The sequence below is a fragment of the Sinohyriopsis cumingii genome, chromosome 17 (genome assembly GCF_028554795.1).
Source record: "Sinohyriopsis cumingii isolate HCF-2022 chromosome 17, ASM2855479v2, whole genome shotgun sequence".
Classification (NCBI taxonomy): domain Eukaryota; kingdom Metazoa; phylum Mollusca; class Bivalvia; order Unionida; family Unionidae; genus Sinohyriopsis; species Sinohyriopsis cumingii.
In genome coordinates, this window is record NC_142977.1 from 98,867,256 (window position 1) to 98,891,924 (window position 24,669).

Sequence of the window (24,669 nt, forward strand, 5' to 3'; positions counted from 1 at the left end):
AATGTGGCCATTGAAAAAATTCTGAGAAAGTCAGTAGTTGAGACAGGTTAAGTAGGTAGAAGGACTTTAACCTGCAACTTACATGTCCAGTGCCTTAACTGTAGCACCACCATAGCTCCCTGGCGTAGCGATCGCAATGGTTTCCAGGTTATGACTCTTGGGGCAGGGCTGCATTTAGGGTAAAGACATACCCAAGAATCCTTGCTGACTGCACAGATTAACACCCTTGTAATGGCAGGTAAATTTATATGCTTTAAGGATGGGGCAATGAACATTTTATGAGTTTTTAATTGGGTCCTTGTCCCCAAGGGACCAGCAGAATATAATGCTGGTTGCATTGCCCTTTTTATGTAGAGAAAATGATCCTATATGTGGTCAAGGAAAGAAGATAAATGATGCCAACATTAATAGCCAGTATAGCAACTGTGTGTTCAGGCTTTTCTTTCCCCACTACAGTAACTCAATACATGTATCAATTAATTTGCATTCAGAAACTGGCAAATATTACTACCCAGGTGAATGATATCAGGCTTACTTGCAGTGTACCTCATGTTTTGTTAGGTAACCTTTGGGAAAACTGCTTGTTTGCAAATGATCACTAATAACAGGGTTACTAGACATTGTTTCAATAGTCTGTTTTCACGTTATCGTGAATGTGATGCAATCTCTTTGTGCTCAATAAATTTTCATACAATTTCAGTGTCAAAGGAACCCATGAGCTTGGGAAAGGGCAGACCCTCAGTAAGTATATAGTTAAGATTGCTATTTTTGTGTCATGAAAAATGCTGAGGCACTTTTGTACATTATTGAAGATAATAAAAGTCCCAAACCTGTCATGGTCAAATACATTGTACTTTTTCCTGGAACCCTTTCAGTTTTAGATGTTATGAAACAAACAATCTTAAGTTGATATTTTGGTACCGAATAACAGGGTAATTTAGCGCAATTTTTTTTAGTTTCTTTTTAAACTCATTACCAGATGATAAATTTGGGACTACATTCAAATCCAGACCTTTCAAGCTAAAAAAGACAGCCACCATGTCTTTTGGCTGAGCTTGCTTTAGTAACAAAGTGCTAATAGGTCACTGGTTTGCCCTGGTGGGAATTTAACTAAAGTGGTCTCCCCTTTTTTCTATTTCAGGCTGAGTTTCAGCTCTCATAGTGGTTCTACAGGGCATGTATTTTCAGGAAGAATCAACAACCCAGATGTGTGGGCTGATTTTCTAGCTCAGCAATTGTTAATCAAACACATAAGTCATCACGACATCATGGATTTTACGGACAACACGTCAAAGTGTATCTTAGATGTCAAGGGGGCACTATTGCCATTCTCTCTTCTTGGAAGTTTGGAACCTCCTTCATTGGTCTTCAGAGATCAGTCATAGTCCACCATATTCAAGTCAAAATAAATATTTTGACTGACAGACTATCCAGACTGGGACAAACATTACTCACTCATTACTCCAGTTAGGAGCCAAGACACTTCATCTGTGGGAAAAGCTAGTGGTTGACTTGTTTGCAACAAAGTTGAACAAGGTCACATGTTATATCTCTCTTGTTCTATACAAAATTGCATGGGCAGTGGATACCTTCAGTCTCGGGTAGAAGTGACTGTGCCTACACCTTCCCATCTTTCAGAATAATCCTCAATTTCTTCACAGAGTAAGAACCTTTTTATCATGGCTCATCCTTATAACTCTCCTGTAGTTGTTCACCAATCTTTTCAATCCCTTTCTCTGAGGGGGACTTTTTGTGTTTGCAGCTCAAAGGATCCTTCTAAGTTCTTGCACAACAGTCCACAAATTCTCCACCTTCAGACCCTTGCTCATATGAAATGTTGCCTGAGAATCAGTTTTCAAGCAAGGCTGTCAAATGATAAAATGGAGCGAAGTAATAATAGCAGGTAAGTATTATATAATTAAAGTTATTTTCCTCCCTTCCACTCTCTACATTTTGACTCTGCTTCTTCCCAGCAGGGGCCCCGAGTGGCCGAGTGGTCTAAAGCCCTTACCATTGCGGATCACTGCCATCTCACCTCTGTCTGCGTGAGTTCGAGTCTCAGCCTTGGCTAATGTTGGTAGGTGAGAAAGCCTGCCAGTAGCTTCTCGTGGGTCGGTGGTTCTTCCCGGGGTTTTCCAGGGTTCTTCCTCCACCAATTATACTGGCTGCCATGTATAGCCTATTTTGTGCTGAAAAATGGCGTTAAACCCTACAACAACAAAAATCTTCCCAGCAACCTCACTGAAAATAGTGCCATGCCCACAACTGCCCTTTACTGATACTCCAGTGGGGTGGGGTGCGGGTGAGTAAGCCTTGAACACTTTGCCATGACATCAGAGAGACCTTGACCAAAAGACTTATTGCTCTTGCTTGAATGAAACACTTTTCTTTCAAAAGGACATGTCAAGTTCCTTCCCAACACAACCTTGCTGGCGTCTTTCTGCAGATCTATTTCAACGAAAGCTACCTTAACATACATCTTTTGATAAATGAGTTTAGTACAGGTACCCTTATATTGGTCCCCAATTATATTCAGGAGGAAAATTTACAGGCTTATAGCACAGGGTGAGCATCTCATTGTAGTAAAACATAAAATTCCATGTTTTGCTCTGGCTTTATCTCAACTCAAATACTTTGTATACAAAGGCAGTGCTTTCTCATTCTGTCCCAGTTGGTTTGAACATTGCTTGCTTTAAGTTATTCTTCCCCTAGAATGTTCCATGATGATCATCTGAGTGGTATCTATTTGGCCTTTTAACAGACATGTTATATCTTAGCTTGGAAACTCTTTACTTCAGTGCCGCCATGAACTCTTTTGCTCTGTGCTTCTGGTTTGTAAGAACCCTGCAAACCACCTGCCTATCTCTTTGGCAGTGAAAGTTTTGCCTACCAGAAAGAATGATGAAGGTTTTGGATTGTCTGTTGTCCCATCTCACCAAATGGATGACTGTGTTGACTCACAGTGGGTATCTTGCTGCAGGAAATCAGTATTGGCATAGATGCCAACACCTCTGGCCATAGTAGTAGCCTCCTGTCTTCATTTCAGGTAAGTAGGGTTGGGGCCCTTAAGAAATGCTCTAAGCATATCAAACATCTGGTGATGTAGTGACTGCATTTTGATCACTGCAGATATTACATGGAAAGGGTGCTCTCATTTTTTTATGTCACCTCAGATGTCAATTACATTATTAGTCATGGAAGAAGCAAGTCTCCAGACCTCTTCCTTCATACATTCAAGTCTGCATTTTACCAGACAGGGTCAAGTTCATTGAGGACTTGTCATGCTGACGTAATCAGCAGACCCAATCTCTGTGAACTTTTCATGCCTTGGTCTTCATTTTTTGAATCTATCCACTGGGGTCAACCCATTTCGGACATCTTTTGATAAGGCAGGACATCAAGCTCCTGAATCTTATCATGCCAGCCACAGATGCCAAAGACCTGACAGCCAATGCACTTTCCCCAAGTTGAAATTTTCTTAACAAACATTCTTTCCTCCGACCCCTCAGATTCCCATTGCAGAATATAAGGGAGTCCGAGCAGATTACTAATTCTTATTAAGTCCTTCAAGTGGTAACAATCATGGATCATTTATCTCCTTAACCTAATGGTGGAAGTTCCCAAGACAGTCCTGCATTCTTCTTGTCTGCTGTTACAGCTGCGCATGCAGGTTCCATCAGAAGCCAGAGTTGCAAGCAGCACATGTTTATTGGATGAACATATCTTCTAACTCCATCCAAATTCAGAATGTTTTGAACCTGCATGCGTGGCTCATATCAAACAGCCCATGAGTTTTCCAGAAAAATGGTGGACATAATTGCTTGGTCAAGATGGCCCACAACTCAGAAAGCCTATTAGGGGAAATTAAAAATGTTTTCTCACAGTGTAAGCAGAAGATATCTCTGACCCTTAAAAACTAACTTATTCCTGTGGCTCATCAAGGACAAGTTAGCCCCCATAATACCATTCCTCTATCTCAGATACATCATCCAGGCCAAGGGATGAAGGCTGGAGATGATTTTTGTAAGCTTTCACCTCGGAGATCTGTCTGATTGGTGAGCTCAATTCCACTTGGTAAAACCTATATCAGCAGCTCATCAAATGAACCACCCAGTCAGGTTGCTTATCATTTTAATAATGATTTGGGTTACTCTGTTTCTGCTGAATTTGCACGAGTGAAAAGAGTTTCTTAAAATTGCTTGCATGCACTCAACCATGTGCTGACACTTACTCATATTGCAGAAAGACTGTAAGCTGCTTCACATTTGTTAGGAGACTGGAGACATGGAAAACTCTGGAGTAAGTGAATATAATGTCATTTGCTTCTGATCCATTCGCTAAACTTGTCATGATTGAGTACCATATTTCAAGATGAAACCAATTATTTGAATAAAATCTGCTTTCGATAATACTTCACTGATCATAATATAGGCACACCTATCTAAACCCTTCCTGTATTTACACTCCTAGAAGCTTAAGAGCATAGTAATTGATGATTGATGAAATTCAGTGCCATTCCCACTATCCAAGGGGAGACCACTCTAATGTGACTTTCACCTAAGCAGACATACATAGCTTGGGTGGGCTGGATTTCTTAGGTTGGGCATGTACTCATAATGTATTATGATTGGGTTAGTATTATCAGAAATATGTTTGTTAAAAAAAATTGTTTTTGTTCTGTTTTGGATCAATCTGTCTTAAGTGAAAATGTAAATTATACAAAAAACTAATTCTTATACTACTGCCTAACAGTCATCAGTGTGAAATTAAGACTTCAAAGCAAGAAAGCACAATATTGGAAGGTCAAACTTTGATTCTGTGAAAATAGCCTGATGTATGCATGTATCAAAAAAGTAAGCCCAATATAAATCTGTACAGTCCAGTTTTGTTAATTTGACATCAATTGTGACCATAGATAAAAATGAGATAAACCATACTGACAAATAAAAAGGTTTCATTTGAATGACTTGAAATAAAGTATTCCTGATCATATTGTATTTGGATGCACTAGAATGTAATGATGATATTATATGTTTTATTTCTATATTGTTATTAGTAGCATATATATATATATATATATATATATATATATATATATATATATATATATATATATAGTAAAACCTGACTTGAAATAGACTACTAGTGTGGGAGACCACCTGTATTGTGAGACCATGTTCTTATTTGCATGGAATAATTTGCAGAGGGGGTAATCTCTACGACTGGTTTTTGTTCCTTCATTAATCAGATAACTAACAGTACGCCTTCAGCACTATAAATTTTCTTGTCATGTTAAATAGAAACAAATGCCATGTTTGAAACTAATCATTATTTTTTTGTACTGAATTATCATTAGTTTTGTTGAGTATAAATTGTTTTCCATAATGTTTACAACTGTTCAGATTTCAGGTGATAATTGATAAAGTTGGATTTGTATTCTCTTCAGTTCAAGCCACTACTGGTCCCATGGCTCGAGATGTGACAAGCCTTGTAATCGCCATGAAAGCTCTCCTGTGTGTTGATATGTTTGACCTGGACCCTACAGTGCCACCCATCCCCTTTAGAACAGAGGTCAATGTCAATTCATTGTTAATCACAAAATTTGAATGAGCTTACAGTTTTGGGCAAATTATGCAAGAGTACTAACTTGTTCTTAAATTTATTGATGTCAAAAATTATGTGATGAAAATATTATAATATATTAGAACATACCTGCCATCCATGTAACCTGCTTTATTGGTAATTGTGGAAAGAACATATTAAATTTTAAAATAATCAATTAACATGTCCTGTTTCTTAATTAATTAACATGTTATATTTTCTGTGCAAGCCTGCAGACTGAGACAGCTAATATTAGAGTTCTTCCTCTATCATTTGGTAATTGGGTTAACTACGTAAAAATTTTAATTGATGAATCAATTAACATGTTATATTTTGTATGCAAGACTGCAACACTTAATATCTGACCTCTCTGACCTTCATTTGCCCTCTCCTTCATGGTTACATAATTTAATTAACTGCCTATTATATTATAGGTAACAAAAACAGCTATGCAAATAAACAACATTCTTCTTCAAATACATTCCCCTATAACATTAACATTAGGGATATTAACCCTTTGCAAAATGAATCCTACTAAAAGACCAAAATCATCTTTTTCTATTTCTTATAGACAACGAGCAAAAACTCATGCCTATTACCTCACCCTTGCCACCAACAGGTGTTGCCAGTTTTCTAGCTTCACTACTGGACTGTACATTTTCCCTCTGACAATCCAAGCCATCTTAGTTATTTACACAATATAAATAAATGGAATGGTGGATAGATGGACCCTATGCACCTCTAGCTGGACTGACTGATAGGTGCACTGCATATATGATATGAAAGCATACGCAGAACTAATAGGTAGTGTCAAACTCTTTAATCAGCTATTTATAAAACAGTACATAAGTATACATCTTTGACATTCCTTGGGTCTCACCCTTCGCTGCATGAGGTTAGTTGTGGTAAGATGGTAGAGAAGCATGCAGTAACTATGAGGCAGAATCGCCAGTCTGACTGATGTCAGGACCAGATGGCCAACATGCCCTATCTATGAGGCAGAATTGCCAGTATGACTGATGTCCAGGCAGAATTGCCAATGTTTTGAGGCGGACTCGCCAGTATGACTGACTGACATAACTGTTACGGCAGAATTGTCGCTGTATTGAGGCAGAGTCGCCACAACTTGTTATGTCTGTAAGTCGAGTGGATTGGGGACAGAATGCCCGATGATGAAATAGTGGCGAATACCACAGGAGAAGATACGGCAAGAGCAGCCTATTAGTATGAGGGGTCTGGTTGCCACCTCCCGAGATAGTGCAGTTAGTATGCTGGTGGGAGATTAATCATAAGACCTGCAGGCGAAGGGTGAGCCAGATATAACAGAACTGCAGGCGGTGGTTGGGGTGGTGGAGGATACAAAACAAAACCAACCACTCTCAATGCTGATCACTTGTAAAGTGAATGACTGCTGTCAGCTACCTCAGCACAGCAGACCCTTGTCTCTGATTGGCTGATTGCTAATCCAACTTATTGTGCGTGTCCACTGACCTGACCTTGAACTGACCGATATCTCGGGCCCTGGCTGGACTCCATTCTTTGTGTAAACATCATTTAATTGCATTAAACACCTACAAAACGGACTATCCAACTGTAAATTTGGATTTATTGTGATGGACAATCAGTCGTTCTCCAACAGGTTGTACACACTATTTTTAATTTTAACAATTTCTTACAAATTGAGTGACTTTTTCACCTTTATGGACTTCATCTATGTAAGACCATGTGTCTACATGTAATTGAATTTGTGTTATCATGAATGAGTTAGCATGACACTAATTATTTTTGCTTGCTTCGTTGGTAACTTCATAACATGATGATTACTAATTTATGCTTTGTTTATCTCTTCTTGGGTTGTTTTCAGCTGAACTTTCAAGTAAATGCATGAAGTGGAAGAAGTTCAAAGCAATGGAAGACAACCAGGATGCTTGTACTGTATGTCCTAAGTGTACATTGTCTAAGCCAAGCAGCATAATACATGGACACAGGAAATCTGGGCTACATTAGTCCAGAAGGCAGCAAAAGGGAAGGAAAGACAGAATATGTCAAGGAAAAATAACATTGAGCCCTCGGTGTACATCCAAAGTCAACCTCCGTTGCAAGTGTAAAGTTCGCTGCTTGCAAATTTCAGCCACAGTAACATTAGTGACAGGGTAGGAGTATAATGTTGAGATGGTACAACTGTTTGGTTTCAAACAATTGCATCATCTGGTCCAGGAAATGATTCAGTTATTGACATCAGGCCATATATTACCTTTTTTTCCCTCATTTACTTCCACACTTTTTTCTGACCTAGTGGGGGAGTGTTCCCCCAGGTTTAGGCTGCCCAGTGGTCGTAAGTACCCCAGCATGTTCAGTTATGGCCTTTGGGCCTGAAAGTCTGGATGCATGGGGTTTGTACTGGATCCATTGAATCCAGTTCATATTACAGTCTTGCTGTCACCAGCTGTCCAGCCATCCCTGCACTGGGACATTTTTAGTAGAACGGTCTGAACGACTAGGATTTATGGGGATCTTTGTGACAGATCCATCTGTTTATTCATACCATTGGCAACATACCCTTACTATAATGGAGTGGCTGGTACCAGTGATAGCCAGACCGTCTTCTATACTGCTAGCATGCAGGCCAACCATATGCCAAGCAAACAAGCCACCTATTCCAGCAGTGCTGGACTTCCATAGGTTTGCTGCTTATCCTTATAGGAGAGTTTGTGGCATTTTCAAAGAGAACATAATTGAGTCAACATTGCCATGTGATTTGACTTAGCCAGAGCTGCAAGTGGAACCACATTAGGAGTCAGAACACAGTGAGTGTGATTTAAAGCTCCTTCAGATGAGCTGTATTCAGATCCAACCATGGAATGGACTGAAATTAGCCTCAAGGCAGTAGTCGAGAAAATTTATAGGGTGTTTGCAACTTCAGAATGCCTTCCACCCTCTACCACTACTTAAGTCTATAAGGTTAAGGCCTCGGGAGATTTTGATGAAGAAGAGATGTCATCCTTTTTGCTCCTTTCTCCAATCAGCTAAAATTAAGGAGATCAATGACCTGCTTTTGGGTAGAATTGGTGGTCCAGGGAATTCTAAGGCTTTCTTTTCAGAAAGCCAAGTTCCAGCGACATTCTCATCTCACTGGTACAAAACTCGCTTATACACGTTCAGTGCTAATCTGGCCCTTGACAAAAATCTAGTAGCCATTCATACATCTGCTCTACTGTTTTACATAGTGGACAAAATGTGTTCTATGTCATGTCAAAGCTAGTCCATAACATCTTGAATTTTAGATTTAGCCTCATTCTCAAGTTTCTGACTTGTGGAGAAACCTGGTAATAACCATGCTTGGAAGGTGACAGCCAAGATTGCTAGAGTCATTAATCATGCAGCTCATCATACCATGGCCATTGCATTGACTGCTTCTGGCAGTTTAAACCGAGTACATGACACATGTCTGTGGTCCACTTCGCTCAAGCCTGATCATCCCTGGCTTTATGGACGACCATGTTTGGTTCTCCTCTGCTTTTTGGAGGAAGAATTGAAGAAATTCAAAGGCAGGCATTTTGATGGGGCTTCGGATTTCATTTATCTAGCCTTGTCCTGTTTCCTCCTCTTCCCACTTCATCGACCTACCATCAGAACTGGAAAAGGATGCCTTTCTATAACAGGAGATGTGGTCACTCTTTGAAAAACAGGCAGTGCAGTGGAGATTGTGCAAAGACTACTGTCAGTGGCACATTGGCGCCATGGGAGTTGCCTCTACCCATCAGCCTTTTAGAAATGAAGGCAATCATCAATGCCTTTCACTTTTGGAAGGATCAACTCTCAGGCTACTCTGGTGGTGACTTGCCTTTCTAAACAGGAGAGCACCAAAGCAATCAACGTCTGTGTTCTGATTTGGCATTTTCTGCATTGGTGCCTCAATCTCCATATCAGTGTACAAATCAGACACATTCCTGGCAGACTCAGTGCCTTGGCTGACACTCTATTTAGCAAAAGTCAAGTCCTTGACACAGAATGTCCTCTCCATAAACTAGGATCTGCTCTGATGATGGACAAAGTGGAATCACAATTTGCCCTCCTTGTCTGTCCAGTTCCAGACCCAGAAGCTTGGGCTGTGGATTCTCCGTCAGTCATTTGGGAAGGGTTGTGGGCATTTGCCTACCTTCCCACAGTCATGCTACCAAAAAAATCCAGAAGTTATGGGGTCCGAAATGCATGATGATTCCGATAGCCCCTCTCATATAGGAGAAGTGAGAAATCTCTCTGTCCAGCCAGGCCATTGGAGCAGCCGGTACCGGTGATAGCAGGACCGTCGCCAACATTCAGACCGACCACAGGCCAGACAAACCAGCCGGCAGGGCCGTCTGTCCATATGTTCACAGCTTATCCACAAGGGAGAGTTAGTGACAGTGTTAAGGATGATGGAATCGCGTCATCTATGCCACCTGGTATAATCTATCCAGAAATGCAAGCTATTACAGAACACGACTCGGCACACAGTGAGGGTGACGAAACTCCTGCAAATCAGCCGTACATAGATCCAACCATGGAACGGGCTGAGTTTGGCTTAAGGGCAGCAGTGGAAGAAATTTATTGGGTGTTGGCAACTTCAGAATGCCCTCCACCTCCTACCGCCACTCAAGACTACAAAGTTAAGGCATCTGTAGATCTTGACGGGGAGGAAGAGACGCTGTCCTTCAAGCTCCTTCCCCAGTTGGCAAAAATTAAGGAGATCAATGATCGTCTGTCAGGACGAATAGGTGATCCGGGGAATGCTAAGGCATTCTTTTCAGAAAGCCAAGTACCAGCGACGTTCTTGTGTCGCTGGTACAAAACTCATTCAGACACCTTCAGTACGGATCTTCTGGCCCTGGACAAAAATATGGCAGCAGTTCACATGTCCGCTCCACTGTTTTACAAAGTGGACAAAAATGTGTTCCATGCCACGTCAAAGCTAGTCCAGAACGTAGTCGCTACGTCTTCAATGTTAGACTTGGCTTCATTAGCCATTTTCCGACTCGCAGAAAAATCCGACAATGACCACGCTTGGGAAGTGATGGCCTGGATTGCTAGAGTTATTAAGAGGGCAGCTCACCATTCCATGGCTAATGCGTTGACTGCTTCTGCCAACTTAGACCTGATACGACGTGACGCATGTCTGTGGTCCACGTTGCTCAAGCCCGATCATACTCTGGCTTTACGGATGACTCTGTTTGGGTCGCCTTTACTCTTTGGAGGAAAAATTGAAGAAGTTCGGAAGCAGGCAGCTCAGGAACTGCCCCTCCAACTTGCCGCCCAACCCTCGCAGGCGTTTAGAAAAAATCAGCCCCTGCCACAGCGGAGGGATGATTGGTGAACCAGGGACAAGGGATCCTTACAGTCAAATGTGCAGTATAGATACCAACCCAATGCCAGGAGACAACAGTCTAATCAAGCTAGGAGGCAACCATACAGAGGCGGTAAGAAACAAAGTTTCTCCGTCTTCAAGCCTCCTAACTCTAAAAATTGACATACCCTCTCCACCACCCGCAGACAGCCTACCTGTGGGCGGCCATGTCCTGCAATTTCAGGAGCACTGGACCACCTTTTTTCCTCAGAACGATTGGGTGATCCAGGTCATTTCGGAGGAATTTCGGATTTTATCCAACCCCCTCTCTTGTCCTCCTCTCCCCTCTTCACGGACGTACCGTCTGATCGGGAGAAGGATACCTTTCTACAACAGGAGATATGGTCGCTCATAGAAAAATGGGTGGTGGAGATTGTGAAAAAAAACGCAATCGCTGGGGTTTTATTCCAGGCTGTTTCTTATCCAGAAGGCAAGAGGCAAGTTGAGGCCGATCATTGACCTGAGTCACCTCAACCAATACATTTTACCACCGAAATTCAAGATGGAAACAGTGAGATCAATCCGTCTTTCCATCCGGCAGGACGAGTATGCCATCAGTCTAGATATGACTAACGCATATTTTCACGTCCCTATCCCCCCGCATCACAGAAATTTCTCCGATTCGCTTACCGCGACACAGTTTATCAGTTCCAGGTCCTACCCTTTGGCCTCAGCATCAGCCCTTGGGCTTTTACCAAGGTTATGGATTGTGTCGTCACCCTGTTCCGCTCGACTTCATCTACAGGGATGGCAGTATACTTGGACGACATCCTCCAGAAACATATGGTAAGTTCTATTCTGCTCAAAGGCAGAAACGATCTTTTAGCACTTTTAGATCATCTAGGCTTTCTTGTGAACTGGAAAAAGTCCGATCTCCGTCCATCCCAGCATTTTGTCCATCTGGGTATGGAGTTTCTCACCGATCTGAATCTGGTATGGCTTCCTCGCGCTCGCGTAATCCGGATCGTCGAACTCGTCGAGTCCGTTTCCAACAGGACGTGGATTTCAGCGAGAGAATTCTTGCAACTCCTTGGATTATTGAATGCGGCGGTGGACTTGATCCCGCTTGGCCGTCTTTTTATGCGTCCCTTACAAATGACGTTACTGGCACAATGGCACCCCTTTTCAAGTCCCCTCAATCAAACAATAATGATCATGCCTGAGATACGATCATTCCTGCGTCAGTGGCACAACCCCGGTTGGCTGTCCACGGGGATTCCTCTGGAGATGCCCCAAGCGGACATAACGGTATGTACCGTTGCCAGTACCTGCGGTTGGGGTGCCCACCTGTTGCCAGACTTCGCTACAGTCAGCGGCACGTGGGAGCCAGGGGAGAGGCCTCTCCACATCATCCTTTTAGAAATGAGGGCTGTCATCAATGCCTTTCATTTCTGGAAGGATCAACTCTCAGGAAAATCTGTCCTCATTATGTCAGTCAACTCTGTGGTGGTGACTTACCTCCTCAAACAAGAGGGCACCAAATCACCAGACTTGTGCATTCTGATCTGGCAGATTCTACGTTGGTGCAACAACCTCCACATCAACGTACAAATCAGACACATTCCCGGCAGACTCAATGTCTTGGTCGACACTCTATCCAGGAAAGGTCAAGTCATTCGCACAGAATGGTCACTCCATCAATCAGTCTTTCTTCGGATTTGCACACTTTGGGGGCGTCCGATGATCGATCTTTTTGTAACAAGTTGGAATCGCAAGTTGCCCACCTTCGTCTCTCCGGTTCCAGACCCAGAGGCTTGGGCCATGGACGCTCTGTCAATCAGCTGGGAGGGGTTGTGGGCATTAGCCTACACTCCCACAGTTTTGGTACCGAAAATAATCCAGAGGTTAAGGGGTCAGAACTGTTGGATGATTCTGATTGCCCCTCTCAGATGGAACAAGTCCTGGGTCACCGATCTACTCGATCTAGCGATAAATCTACCCAGGAAGATTCCAACCAGCCCAAATCTTCTCAAACAACCGCGGTCACAGGTGTTCCACCCCTGCCCGGACCGTCTTCTTCTTCACACTTGGCTCTTGTCCAGGCAGCCTTGCGAGACAAACAATTTAAACCTTTGATTGTGGAGAGAATCTCAAGAGCAAGAAGGCCCTCCACTCTGAAGGCTTATGAGGGAAAGTGGTGTGTTTTCAGGGACTGGTGCCATATCAATAACATCGTCCCTTTGAGTGTCTCAATCCCACAACTGGCCAACTTTTCTTCTCTGGCTTTTCGAGGAGAAACAGTTGGCCCCAATTACTATCAAAGGCTACCGCTCCATGATATTAGACACATTCTGCCATCATGGTAGACATGATATTGGACATAACAAAGATCTATCAGATCTTTTAGCCAATTTGATTTCAATCGACCAAAATCCCTCACCCTGTTTCCAAAATGGAATCTGTCCTGGGTTTTAACATGGCTCAATTCAGACAAATTTGAACCTTTAGCCCACAATTCGTTAAAGCTACTATCATGCAAAACATGTTTCTTGATAGCCTTAGCTTCAGCATGCAGGGTGAGCTAGTTACATGCCCTTTCCAGTGACCCGAACTTTCTTCAGATCAGATGGTTTGGTGGTCATCCTGATGCAACCAGGCTTTGTAGCCAAAAATAGGTTACCATCCATTGGCAATCAAAGAATCGTCATTCGCTCGCTCTCTTCCATAGAAAGTCAAGAGCAGCAGCCATGCAAGATCCTGTTCGTGCACTCAAGCACTATTTAAAACGCACAGAGGCGTGTCGGGACACACGTAAGTGCCTCTTTCTTCCGGTCAAAGCTGGTAAACGGGATATCACCCCTCAAGCCCTTGCTTCATGGCTGAAGTATGTTATATGCTCAGCGTACTCTGAGGTCTCACAAGATCAGAGTCGCCTCATGAAGATTATGGCTCATGAGATTAGAGCAATCTCGGCGAGCCTGGCATTCGAATGCAATGTTTCAATTCAAGATATAATAGAAGCTGTTGGCTGGCATGCAGAGTCAACCTTCTCCAGTTTTTATCCCAGAGATTTGGCTTCGCAGAGGCAAACCTTGAATCTGGTAGGTCCGGTGTCAGTAGCCCAGATGACCACCAGACCCATTTAAAACAATCAGCACAGCCTATCAGCTTCGCTGGATTTGCCAGTGAAATTTCGTAGGTAAGAAGATTTCAATAACTATCTTCTTAACCGTATATAGGGGTCACATATCACGGGACCCTAGGCTGTGTTGCTGATGAAATTAGGAGAACGGGTTATCGTTCAAATCTAGAATCCAGCCATCATTCCCTAGAAGGTACCCGGGGTGGAGGTAGGATGCTAAGCATTCCCTCCTCCTATTGCTTATTTTCCTAACGTTAATGTGATCGGGGAACGTATTTGAAGGAGAAAGCAAATTTTTAGTAAACTGTGTTTCTCCGAGAATACTTACCCGATCACATTACTTAAAAACCCTCCCAACCAACCCGCTATGCGAGCATCCTCGTATAATATATATCGCTCAGCTTAAAAAACTAGTGACACCTGGTGGTGGCAAGGGGAGGTAAGGGGCAAGAGTTATTGCCCTTTGGTCTATATGATTAGACCGAAAAGACGAATTTTGATCTTTTAGTAGGGCTGGATTCGAGAGGTAGCAGGCTTATATCCATAACGTTAATGTGATCGGGTAAGTATTCTCTGAGAAACACAATTTACTAAAAATTTGCTTTTTCACAAATCAGCAATTTTCAGTTAAACAAGAAATTGCCCCCACAAAAATAAATGATTTAATTATACAGTAACTTAATATCTGAGATATTTTGGTTGATTTTATTAGTGTATTTATGGTTATACATTTATCAATGAAATTATTTATGCATATATGGGTATACATTTATCAGTGAAATGTTCTTTGAAGAGGGAAATTTCATTTAAAATGATTCCTATACTTTGCACATTTGAACATTTGCTGAAGACATTAGGAATTTCTCAGTCATTGTTGATAAAAGGTAACAGGTATGACAGTGAGAATTGTTCGAATGCAATATATACACAAACATCTTTTGTTCTGAGTTGGCAGAAAGAACGTGTTTGATATGGTGTAGGTCAGGCCTCAACTTGATAGGCCATATCAGATGAGTTCTTTCCCTGACTTGCAACAAAATGACTGCAGTTTGGTATTTATTAGTTATCCCCTCTTTTATGCTTTCAAATTTTTTAGCATTACAGTATGAAAAAAATAAAAAATTAATTGGGATGTATAAAATTATAGTCAATGCATGAAAAAAATATTGACACGTGGATGACAAAGTAGACACCCAAGCAGTTCCAATCAGGATATGTGTGATATTGAAATACATATTGAACAGCTGAATTGAATGCCAAATTAGTTATGTAAGATTAAATGGGTATGTATTAAAAGTTATTGTTCTGTTACATAGATCTATGAGAAAACACACAAGTTGAAGATTGGGTATTATACATCCGATGGATATCTTGAGCCAGTTCCAGCATGTCAGAGAGCTGTAATGGATGCCAAGACCATCCTTGAGAACCAGGGACACAAGGTAAGGAAACTCAAGGGTTTCAGTAGGCTCATTTGTAATCAAGAGATAGAACACATGAACCAATTTTTTGTTGCACATTTAACTCACTGATCAAAAGGTCAAATGAGCTTGCAGTGTGGTTCTGATTTCATTGTGCATCTTCCATCCAGTAACAGTTTCTTTTTATCACTTTTTGGAGGCCATATTTCTAATCTGATTTTGATTGGACTTGGAATATGGGCTTATATCATAAAAATTTAAACAACTTCAATACCGAGTGAGTTCCATGCATATTAATGAGGCAGTCTTGCATCTGATTGGCTAAGTTTTATTACCACTTGATAAGCCACATTTTTTGTCTGATTATGATCAGCCTGCAATTTGTTTGTATCTTCCAGATATCAGCCTTTGTAATGAATGCAATCCATGCATGTTGTTGAGGTATTCTTGCATTTGATTGCCTGAGCTTATGTCCACTCTTGAGGCCACATTTTATATGTGTTTCTAGTCAAACTTGGAATTTGGGTTTGTGTCTAATTGATCTCATACAAGTTTAGGAATGATCAAGATTCATATTCATGAGGTGATCATGTATCTCATTGACTGTGCGTGTTGTCACTCAGGAGGCCATATTGCGTGTTATCACTCTGGAGGCCATATTGCGTGTTATCACTCTGGAGGCCATATTGTGTGTTATCACTCTGGAGGCCATATTGCATGTTATCACTCTGGAGGTCATATTGCGTGTTATCACTATGGAGGCCATATTGCGTGTTATCACTGGAGGCCATATTGCGTGTTATCACTATGGAGGCCATATTGCGTGTTATCACTCTGGAGGTCATATTGCGTGTTATCACTATGGAGGCCATATTGCGTGTTATCACTGGAGGCCATATTGCGTGTTATCACTCTGGAGGCCATATTGCGTGTTATCACTGGAGGCCATATTGCGTGTTATCATTCTGGAGGCCATATTGCGTGTTATCACTCTGGAGGCCATATTTCTGATCTGATTTGAGCAGATTTGTAATACTATAGTATCATAATTTTTTTGGGGGGGGACCAATTTTCACGGTTTTTGTTGTTGCCCCAAACCACGAATTTAAATCCCCAATGAAAAATGAGCCACCGGTTTCATACAGTGTTTCATTTCTAGAGATTAACACAGCTACTAGTATTTGATAAATCAAGGTCAATACTGTAATCTGGTAATTAAATATTAGCTTTTACATGTGTTTGTTTTATTTTTTATTTTAACCTTTTGAAACTAGAATTATAAATCATTTTATATTGTTTCAATGCACACGTTCAGTAAGGTATCTGATAGCTGTAATTTTACACTCACTGCCTTAAATTGATAAGTGACTTAAGTAAGGATAAAGAGAAAATAGAGACAAAGCATAAGGTATTGAAACAACAGTAATACTGAAAATGAAAGAAAAATAATACAAAATAACAGTATATGAAAATTAAATTTAAAGGAATAGGGAACGTACATGTTGGTTTTATATTATTTGATTGCCTGTAGTGCATAATTATATTTTATCTTATTCCCGTACACCGTTCTCAGGCCTTTTAGTTACTATAAGGAAATATTTCGGTTATCCGCGCAAGTGCCTTGAAAGATAATTAGATACGTATCACGTGGCCGGTAGTGACGTCATAGGATCTATTGCTACCACCCAACCGAGCTAACTACGAAGATTGCTAGCGTGATTCAGATAATTTCTTTTCCCTCTTGCGTCATGGAAAATTGCGAGAACGACTTCCCCGACTTCTCAGTAAGCGTGGACATTTTACCGTATCAGTTTGAGCCACTTTTGAAGACTAACAACGAAGAGGGTAGTGATGACATGTAGTCATGTTCTTCGAATGATGAGGATATTTTGAGTGAAGAAGGACGTCTCGAGAACACACAATGGTTTGTACCGATTTATAGCATGCATTTCATATAAAAAAAAAATGAGCAGAACGCACGTTACATTTCATTAAAAGAAACTGGAAATTTGTCAACTCCTGTGTGTATAGATCTGTAAGTTTTGGTGGACCCAAATTTCGATAATCCTCCCTCGATTGCCTGAAACTTTTAAATTATACCGATAGTGCGAGTTATCAAAGTAGATGCTTGTAAAGCTGTATTCTAGTGTTTATGTCTTGATAAATAAGACATTTTCGATATTAAGTAGCAAAGTTTTCATAATTTTTAAAGCAATGAAAGCCATATGCAGATTTTGTAAATTTATAATTGCTGCATTGTTTCAGAGCACTGATTCTGGTGGAAATAATGACGTGCTGTACACTGTAAACATATTTTTTTTTGTTGTTCATTATTTTAAACTTCAACTACATTTACTCCTTCACACAGTGAAGTATATGTTTTCTTTTTCAAATAAAGAACAAAAGCCCACACAGAATACATGACTGATAACGAATGTCAGTACACACCAAAGATTAACTTCTTCTGCAGGGATGGTCCTGGCTTTTAAAAAGCTGTCGCCAAAAAAATCGCCAACCTCAATAATTTGTTGCCAATTTTCAAAAAGTGTCGCCAAAACAAGTAGTGTACATTTTTCCAAGTGTTAATTTAGTCTATTAATGTAACAGGCAATGAAAATTACAAAAGATGGGTTAGTTAATACTTTAATTACAACAAGCATTAACAAAATGTTACAAAGTGTTACATGAAGATCCGTCGCGATTTTAGGGCTGCCCACTTGTTGAATGCAGTTTCAAAGTCTAATTTTTCACATCTGTACATGCTGATTCTCATTAAATTCTCGAGAGATGAGATGCAGAGCTTATTTCTGATGTCAGTTTTTATGAGGTTCATCTTACTGAATCCACGTTTACAGTCTCCAGTGATGACTGGTGACACCAGTAGTCTCTCAGCAGCCCCCCCCCCCCATGGCTAGCTTCACAAAGCTTGTAGCGAATTGCTTCCTAAATCCCAAGAATGATCACTGAATGCTGTATAAATTTTCTCGACAAGCAAAATAGGATCACCATTCCCACGAATGAAACTTACAGGAGTCAACACCTGGCAATATTGGACCGTATATATAAGCATAAATGCACACCCAATTTAGGGATTCTTTCACGTCTGTATTTTGAGAAATAAATAATTATTATTAATTATGCAAAACCGTTTTTTATTTTTTTTTGCTATTTCTTGTTGCGGAGTTTAAGTCTCTGCAGCCGTAACACGGAATTGATGGCAAAAGGAAAAGATCAATGAGTAAAATGCTGCACTGGCGACAGATATAATTGTGATTGAGATTTTTTCCATTTGCTTTGTATTTATACACAGTAGTCGGTACTTCAAAGGTTATCAGTTTTCTATGAAGGTTCAGCAAAACTATTGTATTGGTATATGTAAAAAAAAAAAAAAAAAAAACCACAGAAGGATTAGCCATACAATTAATTGTATCTGTTCTGTTCGCGTCTTCAGAAGTCAGTCAGTTGTAGCTATAGTGCGGTAGCATGATTGACTGTATCGCAGCATACAGCACTCAGCCCAGATGTCGGCATAAGCAGATTATGATGTAACAATGCACTGTAAAGATGGGGTTGTCAATACGAACAAAGGATCGTTTGTGTAACAGATTGATTCCAATGCATTGCTTAGTCAAGTTTGTGGCTTCCTTTCGTTCTCCCTTTTAATTTATCCAGTCCAAATCCATGATTGTATGTACAAATTAAATAACCAAAAAATATGTCGCCAAAAAATCGCCAGATGGGATATTTTTGTCGCCAATAAGGAAAAAAAATCGCAATTTGCGACATTGGCGAAGCCCAGGACGATCCCTGCTTCTGTAATCTATAAACACAAAAATCACAGGTCAAACGATATCATAAGTTGCACTGAATATTAACCTATTAAATACAATTCGACTCATAATATCACATTGACTTGATAATGCTTACTCTAAATTTTGAAAGGCAACATACTGAGAACTAATGTTGTTTTGTCAAACTTTATTTCAAATGCAGAATCAACATGCTATTTCTAATCCGTATCTTTCCTTTTCACTATTTCTAATCTGCATCTTTCCTTTTCAGTGCTTATAAAATGTTGAAAGTGATTTTTAAACATTCTTGAATGGTCAAAATTATGTTGTGCTCTTTCCTTACAAGTGTGATTGTGGATATTGCCAAATGATGAACTCAGCAATTGAGTGCTTATGCTGTGAAGAGGTAGAGGTAATTGAGAAAAAGAAGGGTGACCTGACATGTATAACCCTCCATGAAAGTTTCATTGCAAACTGCTTAAACAGACATGTGCTGGAAGTATCCCTGTATGAATACCTGGAACATTATGGACCTTTGGATGATAATGAACCAATACACGAGTAATTTTTCCAATCTTATACAAATTTCTTCAAAGTTCCTGTTTAATCAGATTTTCCTACACTTGTGACAATGTTTGGGACACATTTTACAAAACAAACTATTTGCAAGATTTTCTTACTTCAAAGTGTTTTCATCTTACAACTCATGGAGGCAACATTTATTGCAGAGGGATGCATTCCGTTATGATGTTCAAGCTGTGATGGTCTTGAACTTATGAAAAGAATGCAGTTTTTAAGAACAAAATGTAGCTTTCTCTTTTAAAGACTTTACCATTTTCTCTTGTCTTTTCTTTGGAATGATATCTAAACTTTTTTTACGTTATACAGCTTGGATTGTGCTCATGAGCCATTAAGATTATATATATATATATATATATATATATATATATATATATATATATATATATATATATATGCTTGTTTTGAGAAAAGAATAGCAGGTTTGTTATAAATTCTAATAACAATCATGACAACAAATATTTTTTGCTTATCAACTAGGTTTAATGAGTCTTCAAGAACACAATAAACAAACAACAAATAAATAGAACAATTTTATAATGATATGGGTCATTTCACGTGTATGATGTTTTGTATCAAATCTATATGTATTCAAAGAAGATTAATAATTTGAAGAAAAAAAATAAACATATCAAATGTAATTCACCTGAAGTACTAAAAGTACAATTCAGCATGATTTACCAAAGAAGAAATATCTAACTCTTGTATGAATTTATTCTTACAGGCATTCTATATTTATTTTCAGAACATACAGGCATATAGCATGTTGGCGTTTTGTCACATGGATTTGGCATCGACTAGGTAGACACAGCCGTAAAGTGCTTCCATCCTGTGTTGTTTCAAAAATCAGAGAAACTTTTCCCTCAGAGGAATATGTTGGCTTCAGATATGCTGCACCATAAAAATTGTAGGATTTCATAAAGCGTGATTTGTGCTTCATGATGAGTTCATCTTTTGAAAATTGTTTGTATATGCTGTGAGTGGTGGTGGATAATGAGATGCCCCTTTCATAAACATGTATGCTTCTGTGTATGTAGGCAAGTCCTGCCTCAAGTCCAGCAATGCCTGCTTCAGGAGTGCAATGTAACCTTAAAGAATAAAAATGCACCAAGATATGAAATCAATAAACTTTTTTAATTTTGAACTGTTATATTTTCCTAACGATAGAATAACCTGTGTCCCAACATAATGAACTTTAATAAAATTTATTCCATGAACTATAAATGTATTTAATTATTTTATTTACATTTCAGATTTTACTAGAGATTACTTTATTTCTAATTACTTGCAGTGCTGGATTACACATTAAGCACACTAAGTGCATGCTTAAGGCACCAGCCCAACAAGGGCACAAGAAAAAATTCAAATTAAGTGTTGATGATGAAATTATTGAATTATATATGACCATTTTGATCTCCATGTGTTTTGATTTTCCTTTCTTTTTAGATTTTAATTTTTTTTTTTTTAGTTTCACATTTTGTAGGCGGGGTTACCATAATATTTTCAGTGCTTACAATGCCTTAATCCAGCACTGATTACCTGTTTACACTGGACATTACATTTATACATTAAAATTGGCTATTGTCAATCTACAATTGACATCAATCATCCCCGAGAAATTGGGACAGCAGCTTATACACAATGGTTTTGGTGTAGAAAAGGAGGATACAGCACATAACAGATATGGCACCAACATATTTAGTCAAAATCTTACCAAAGGTTGGGTCTACTTTGCAGGGCTTTACAACAGCCTCCATCCCTTTCTTGCTTTTTGGATAGACAACTCTCCACCGCTCCTGGCCAGTCTTGGTCACTGCATGTGCATTGTTTGAATTTTCATTATAGTGCAGGGCAGCTAGATGTAACCTGAAGAAATAAAAGATACAAAAAAAACAATCAGAATTAAATGGTCAGTGATTCCTGCTACTTACTGAGCTAGTTTTACAATTAAGGTAGGCAGGTAGGGTTTTTTCAATTTAGTTTTTAAACATTATATATACAATACAATGATTAATATCTAAGTGTTTCAAAGTACTGGCAAAACTGGCTCAATTTCATGCAATAATTAATTTCTGCAAGTTTTTTTATCACCATGGGGTAACCTAACAATCACTTAACATTTAATTGATCTAATTGCATTATCTTGAGGTAGTTCAACTTGATAAAATTTGATACAGCTATGTTATCTAAGTACAGACTATAATACAAAAGTATAATATTCTGGTAAAACATAACCAACCAACCCAATCAACATTTAGTGCTAGCTATACACAATTGAAATTTGGTATGCTAGTGGAATAACCAATGTTAAAAAGACCTTGACAATTGAGTAATTCTACTCAAAGTTAAATGCTGTCTTTCTGCCTCCCTCTTTCATGTGCCAATTTAAAAGTTGTATACAATATAATAATGACATTCACATAACGCTCTAATGACAACAATATATTGTACCTGCACTAGCTGGATGTCAAGTACTTTCTCGGCCTCCAAATCCATCAAAGTATAAGCCCCATATCTGGCTGAAAACCCAGGGGAATCGCAACGAGCATCACCTCCACATATTATTTGCTTTCCAGTGCGCTCTTCAATTAAGGAAGCTTGTTGTTTCTCCCATACCACTTCAACTGCAGGTACAATATAAGATGTTTGTAGCTTTGCAAATGTATATTTACTGAAACTTTGCATATTCATTCCCTCAAATAGGAGCAAAGCTTTTGCATAGTTGATACCTGAGAAAAATATTGCTCCTGCAGTAAACATATTACTCCATGGCATTCTTCCATCACAGGGCTGACTTTTCCATTCTGAAATGTGCCCATTGACACAAACTGAATTTGTTGTGATCATTGTTCCTCGAGAAAATTTCACAAACGTCTGGGAGGGCAAACAACATGATCTACACACAGTCGACAATTCTGCCAAAGCAGACTCTGACACCAGAAACTGTTGTTGGTCTTCTGGTTTTGCATCTTTATCAAGCTTATAGTTCATGTGCATATCTTCAAAGTCACTGTTATCATCACTGTCCTCTCCATCATCAGTATCTGAATGTGGTTCATATTCTGAATCGTGGTATGTATCAGGGTCAGTGTCGTCCTCACTGCTTGGTTCAGTTTCATTATCTGAATCCTCTGTTGGCTTTAGGAGCTCACACTGAATTGCTATTGATCTTGTTGCAGTTCGAACCTGAATTCTGCGAGTCCTCCTTGTGGGATCTAATTTAGCCTGAACTTTCACACTTCGTGTTAGTTTTTGTGGTTGGGCCCGAGGACTTGGTACGAAAGCTGGTATGCTGAGTTCAGCATCATCTACCTCTACCAGAGCACATGCACTTGCAGGTGTATCAAGCACATAAGTTGCATTGTAACTTTGCATTGCTTGATGCAGAACCTGAAGAAAAAAAAAAACTATTATTGACAAGAAAAAGCATTTGTAGTATGTATGTAGTATCTTTGAAACATTTGAGTAGTCACATGGCAACAACTGATTCATTACATTTATGGCCGCACAAAAGGGGAAAAGAAGGGGGGGGGGCACAAAGAAGTTTATCCTATGTCGTAGCCTAAGGCTCGTATTTCTCAGGTGATAGTGAAAAACATTAAATTGTGCATTCCACTATATTTTAAATACAGAGTACTGTTACTCAAATGTTAGCGTCATAAACAACTCTTTCCTATGTAAATATGTTCCAGGAATATATAGTGCACGCAATAATTCAATCTCCGCAGCACATGGGGTGGGGGTGTGGTGATAATGTTGGAGAAACATGGGAATCTGAGATGAACAAAGCTCTATATTACGCAGATATTATTGTTTAAATACTTCAATTACATTATGGTCACGACATTGATGGAAATTAGAGTGCATACAACATATTTATTTACCTCTGCATTCCGCCATTTGTGATAGGCTCCTCTTACTCGTTTCGGTTTGACAGTTGTGGTGCCGCTGCCACTCGGATCTTTCGGTAGATTATCCCCAGGCCTAGGGTTAGAATAATGTCTGGTACTGCTGCCGGCTTCAGTCTTGCCCTGGCATTTAAATATCCCAATTCTGCACGTCTTTCTGGATCAACTTCATATTGATCTTTTGAAAAATGAAGGCTGCACAGTCTATGAGTTACCGGCTCAAAGTTCTCACGGCGACAGTAATGGATCCAAGCCTTTCGTCGGATTTTGTCTTTCGGAAATCGGAAAAAATTACCAGTCGAATTGTTGTTGCATCCAAACGCTGCACAGTGAGGCATTTTGGAAGATTCTTGGAAAATAAACTCGAATACAAACACTAATAAGCTGTCTACTCTCAAGCACAATGGATCAACAGGATGCTGAGAAATGGCCGATAGCTGCAAAAGATCCTGTGACGTCACGTTTATTCAGCCTCGTTTCTACTCGACAAATATGCATATCGGAACGGTCGCGCAATTCATTCCCTATAATGTACTGTAAATATTTTTCGGTGTAACTGGGACGCCCCAAACTATTATTTAATTTATCTTGGGCAACAAATGAGTAATATAACCGCAACTTTAATTGTATGTTGCCTATTCCTTTAATACTTATTCAAATTGATCCTTCATTCAAGTACAACTGTTGTTGAAACAGTTAAACCCTTCTGATAGCAGATTTCATTTTATCCATGCATTTTTTAATCCAAAGGAACAACAGTCCTGTAAAATACTATAAGTATTTCTTGAAACACTATTATTAATGATACACTATGTATATACACTAATGAAACACTAACGAAACACTATGTATATACACTAATTACAGCAAAGTATTAAAGCTCACACTTCACATATTTTTGGAC

The 24,669-nt window shown here is 39.6% G+C and overlaps 3 protein-coding genes across 8 annotated transcripts in view; 2 read left to right on the forward strand and 1 right to left on the reverse strand.

Moving 5' to 3' along the window:
* The window catches only part of LOC149779519 (fatty-acid amide hydrolase 1-like), a 173,301-nt gene that overhangs the window by 85,011 nt on the left and 63,621 nt on the right, over nucleotides 1–24,669 (forward strand). For all 4 annotated transcript variants that reach the window (XM_089940235.1, XM_089940234.1, XM_089940233.1 and 1 more), the window contains 3 exons: nucleotides 701–741; nucleotides 5,447–5,571; nucleotides 15,383–15,508. In XM_089940235.1, coding sequence (XP_089796361.1) covers nucleotides 701–741; nucleotides 5,447–5,571; nucleotides 15,383–15,508 — 292 coding nt within the window. The remainder of the gene's footprint in view (nucleotides 1–700; nucleotides 742–5,446; nucleotides 5,572–15,382; nucleotides 15,509–24,669) is intronic.
* On the forward strand, nucleotides 16,981–21,081 carry LOC149779521 (P2X purinoceptor 7-like). Of its 2 annotated transcripts, XM_089940240.1 has the most exons (3): nucleotides 17,115–17,411; nucleotides 19,624–19,839; nucleotides 20,603–21,081. In XM_089940240.1, the coding sequence occupies exons 2-3, from the start codon at nucleotides 19,646–19,648 to the stop codon at nucleotides 20,757–20,759; spliced, it is 351 nt and encodes a 116-aa protein (XP_089796366.1). In that variant the 5' UTR covers nucleotides 17,115–17,411; nucleotides 19,624–19,645; the 3' UTR covers nucleotides 20,760–21,081. The 2 variants fall into 2 exon arrangements, 1 of the variants encoding a protein (XP_089796366.1); XR_016415664.1 differs by lacking the exon at nucleotides 19,624–19,839 and having other exon boundaries at nucleotides 16,981–17,411; nucleotides 20,603–20,740.
* LOC149779522 (uncharacterized) lies at nucleotides 20,807–24,415 on the reverse strand. 2 transcript variants are annotated; one of them, XM_089940239.1, is made up of 4 exons: nucleotides 23,742–24,415; nucleotides 22,309–23,247; nucleotides 21,572–21,723; nucleotides 20,807–20,945 (listed from the first exon to the last, which is right to left on the reverse strand). In XM_089940239.1, the coding sequence occupies exons 2-3, from the start codon at nucleotides 23,230–23,232 to the stop codon at nucleotides 21,697–21,699; spliced, it is 951 nt and encodes a 316-aa protein (XP_089796365.1). In that variant the 5' UTR covers nucleotides 23,233–23,247; nucleotides 23,742–24,415; the 3' UTR covers nucleotides 20,807–20,945; nucleotides 21,572–21,696. The 2 variants fall into 2 exon arrangements, with proteins under 2 accessions (XP_089796365.1, XP_089796363.1); XM_089940237.1 differs by having other exon boundaries at nucleotides 22,309–24,415.